At 36.4% G+C, this 4,003-nt stretch overlaps 1 protein-coding gene across 1 annotated transcript; it reads left to right on the top strand.

The window, feature by feature from the left end:
• Positions 1-239: 239 nt before the first annotated feature.
• On the top strand, positions 240-4,000 carry LOC114031330 (olfactory receptor 8K1-like; the record flags this gene model as incomplete). Its single annotated transcript, XM_027846388.1, has 2 exons — positions 240-356; positions 3,201-4,000. Coding segments are annotated over exons 1-2 (917 nt in total), but the record flags the coding sequence as incomplete, so codon positions are not given.
• Positions 4,001-4,003: the final 3 nt, after the last annotated feature.

The raw sequence follows: 4,003 nt of genomic DNA, 5'->3' as shown, positions 1-4,003 counted from the left end.
AAGATTGTTTTGAGAATGACATTATATATGCACTGATATAATTGTGTCCACACACACATATATACATATATATATATATGTACATAGGTTACATACACATACACTTATATGTAATATAAATTAATACTTAATATACAAAATCATCACTTATTAAATGGCAGAGATCAGAATTCCTGTCCTTGGAATCCCTCCTTTATCCTCATGTAGTTCAATAATCATGTTGCCTCAAATATGTCCACATGAAGGAAAACGGAAACCCCAGGAAAGAGAATTTCTATGACTTAGAACTTTTCAGGAACTTGGATAACCAAGTGAACAGAAAAGATATAAAGAACAAGTATCCAAGGAACCCTAATGTATGTGTAGTAACAATATTTTGATAGGTAACAGGAAATCCTATCTTCTAGAACATGAAATTCAGGATACAATAATTTATTAATATAATTTATATGATGCTGCTGGAAGTGATTATCCTTATGGTGGCCTAATTGTTTAATAATTATAGTACAGCTAAAATTAATGATGTCAATGCTGATTGTAACTGGCCCCAGAAAGATTCCCTGAAGAGATGATATGAAATGTTGATTCTTTTGAAGTTCTCCTGTTCTTTAGGGATTATGTCTCATGAGCAGAAAGCGTTAATTTCTCCTCAGCACAGACCATATCAAGGTTTACATAAGTGAGATGCAGCAAATTCACTGCAGGTGAGACTATTTTTGCTCCTTTGTTTTCATTTATTGTAGTTGAGCTCTAAAAGATGATTACATTTAGTAATCTCTGGCTTAAGATCTAGGTGTCTCCAACAGGTTTCTGTGACTCCAGCTGAAAACCAATTATCCAAGCAACTTTACTGTAGATGTTAGAGGTGAGGTTTTTGAAGTTCGAATCAATATTATGATTTCTGAATTGCTAGGCTATCATTCAAGCACCCCATGTTAGCAAGGCAGAGAAGTATTCTAATGATGAAGATTGCCAGGGCAGGGTAGATGCCCTTTTCTTCATTTGGAATTTCGTTACACAAATAAACTCTCCACTTAGATATGCTGGTTGAGGATCAAATCAATGACATTCTTTGGAAGCCTCAACTCAGAGTCAACATATTCTTATTACTTTGGTGAACATGAAGTTTTATCAGTATTGATACTAGTGCTGATTTAGTCCTTTTGACCTGATCATGGCTGGAGGCAACCATGACTTGGCAAATGGTGGAAACTAGTTGGCAGAATAGACAGAGTTCTAGGTCACAGCTCAGAACCACCTGAGTTCAAATCCATCCTCAAACAGTAACTGAATAACACTGAACAAGTCACTTAACTAGTGTCTGCCTCAGTTTCCAGAAATGGAAAATGGAAAAAGTGCCTACCTTTGAGGGTTGTTTTGAGAAACAATGGGATGATATTTGTATAAGGTTTATAACAGTGACTGGAACATAGTAAGTTCTAAATAAGTCCCAGTGAATTATCAGTATCCTTATTATTAGTATTAACTTGAAACCTCATAGATACATTGATATATATATATAGATATATAGATATATAGATATATACACACACACACACATACACACACACACACACACACACACACACATATATATATATATATATATATTTGCTTGGGGACTGCAAAAATTTCACATGCCTCAGTCCATAAAATGTTGTACACTTATACATTTGGAACACCAGTTATTAGTTTATTAACTGGATTTTTATAAAGCATATCAAAATTAGACAAGGATAGCTAACTATTAAATAGTTAAGCAACCAAATAATGAATGTACTTCCAATATGTAAATGATTCTGAATGAAATTTGCTGAGGCATCCCCTTAAGCTAGGCTCTTTCTGCCAGTCAAGCTCAGGCATTACTCAAAGGTTTATAAAAGGAACACTAAAATCAGGGTCCAGATCATTTTATTTGCACTAGAACAATATGTCAATGATTCTCATCTCCCTTCTACATTCCCTTAAGGTAGAGAGAATTATATGGTGCCTACCTTGCAAAATGGTTAATGTTTGCATTGTTTTGCCTAGTGACAATTTCAGAGTAGGACTTTTGCTGGTTTCTATAGTATTTATGGTGACCTTGTAACCTCTAGACACAAAAGAAAGACCATCGTCTCATAAGTTTAATTTTTTTTCTTATTTGTAGAAAACAAGTAGAGATAGAGATTCATGGAAGAGCAACCAAACGTTAAATAGTTTTATATTTGATTTGTTTGATTTAAAACACTGCCTTTTAAAACCAGATATAAATATCAAATTTGTATTTCTCTATTCCTCTTTTAAAGGCTACTCAGTTTCTACTCAGTGTGACTTCCCTTCTAGTTTGAAAATAACAGAGGCTGCAGATGACCATGGGCGATGAGGTTTCATTATAATGACATGCTCAAAAGGGATCTGCCTCAGCTATCTCAGGTGCCAAATTTCGCTCTTTAGCTAATGTCCAACCAGCCCATGAACCAATTTCCTTGAATCTTTCCTTATTATCCTTCTCCCTCTCCTCATACATAAATTATGATATCTCATCATGAATAATTATGACTTGAAAAGTTCTAGATGAGATTTGTAACATAGATACCTTCAAATAACTACTGAAACCCACAAGGAAATCAGGAATTACTACTGTTAACATATGGTCATTCTGTCATGTCCATCATGCTGTATTACAATATTAACTGGCTGGGTAATAATAGCTAGCTTACACAAGTGCTTTAAAAGTTAGAGAATACATTTTATATGTGCTAACTTATTATAAGTTTAATCAGCAAAACCTACTCTATCTGGAAAGAGCAGACACATAAATTCCACAATTGTCATCTTGTAATATTCTAATTCATTGGGCTCATATATTGATCTCTGACTGATGTCAGAGAAGAGGAAGGTTAAAATGTCTGTCTTCTTCCTTGTCGTTCCTTAGAACACAGAGGCATATAATATAGAAACCCAATCTTCCTCAGTAACTTACTATCCACCTGCTATCCAGAAAATTGTTAGGACCAGTTCTTGTGCTATTGTTCTTAATCCTATTCCATCTACTTACTTAGCTACCATCATGGAAGGAGGTGTTCCTGCATGTCAATACTCTGAGATGTGAGGGGAAAGCCCATTTCACCTTATCCATTACATCTGCACATACTAAAGTTGTGATGGATGATGCAGGCTCAGGATTCTTAGCCTTTTTTATTGTCTTTCAAGATTAGGTTGCCTTGAAGAAATTCATGGACCAACAGAATGGAACTTTAGCCACCTCAGTGACTGAATTTATTCTTGTGGGAGTCACAGACCGCCCAGAGCTACAAGCCCCACTCTTTGTCGTGTTTCTACTCATCTACTTGGTCACAGCGGTGGGGAATTTGGGCATGATCATCCTAACAAAGATCGATTCTCACCTACAAACCCCCATGTACTTTTTCATCAGGCATCTGGCAGTTACTGATCTTGGTTATTCCACTGTCATTGGTCCCAAAATGCTCATCAATTTTGTGATAGGGAAAAATACAATTTCCTACAATTGGTGTGCAACCCAGCTAGCTTCCTTTGAGTTTTTCATTGTCAGTGAACTCTTTATCCTGTCAGCCATGGCTTATGATCGCTATGTGGCCATTTGTAAGCCCCTCCTCTACACAGTCATCATGTCAGACAGGGTATGTCTGGTCTTGGTGGCCATCCCTTACCTTTATAGCATCTCTATGGCATTGCTGATCACAGTTGGAATTTTTATTTTGTCCTTTTGCAGATCCAATGTCATCAGTCATTTCTATTGTGATAGTCTTCCTTTGTTATCCATTGTATGCTCTGACACAAGTGAAATGGAATTCATTATTCTGCTCTTTGCTGCTTTAGATTTGCTTTCCTCCCTCCTAATTGTCCTTGTTTCCTATGTACTCATTCTTGTGGCCATCCTCAGGATGAACTCTGCTGAGGGAAGATTGAAAGCCTTCTCCACCTGTGGCTCTCATCTCACTGTGGTGGTTGTGTTCTATGGCACCCTTCTCTTCATGTA

This window comes from Vombatus ursinus, unplaced genomic scaffold (genome assembly GCF_900497805.2).
Source record: "Vombatus ursinus unplaced genomic scaffold, bare-nosed wombat genome assembly UNPS02015143.1, whole genome shotgun sequence".
Lineage (NCBI taxonomy): Eukaryota > Metazoa > Chordata > Mammalia > Diprotodontia > Vombatidae > Vombatus > Vombatus ursinus.
Note: the sequence above shows the minus strand (reverse complement) of the source record. Positions and strands in the feature narration are given on the sequence as shown.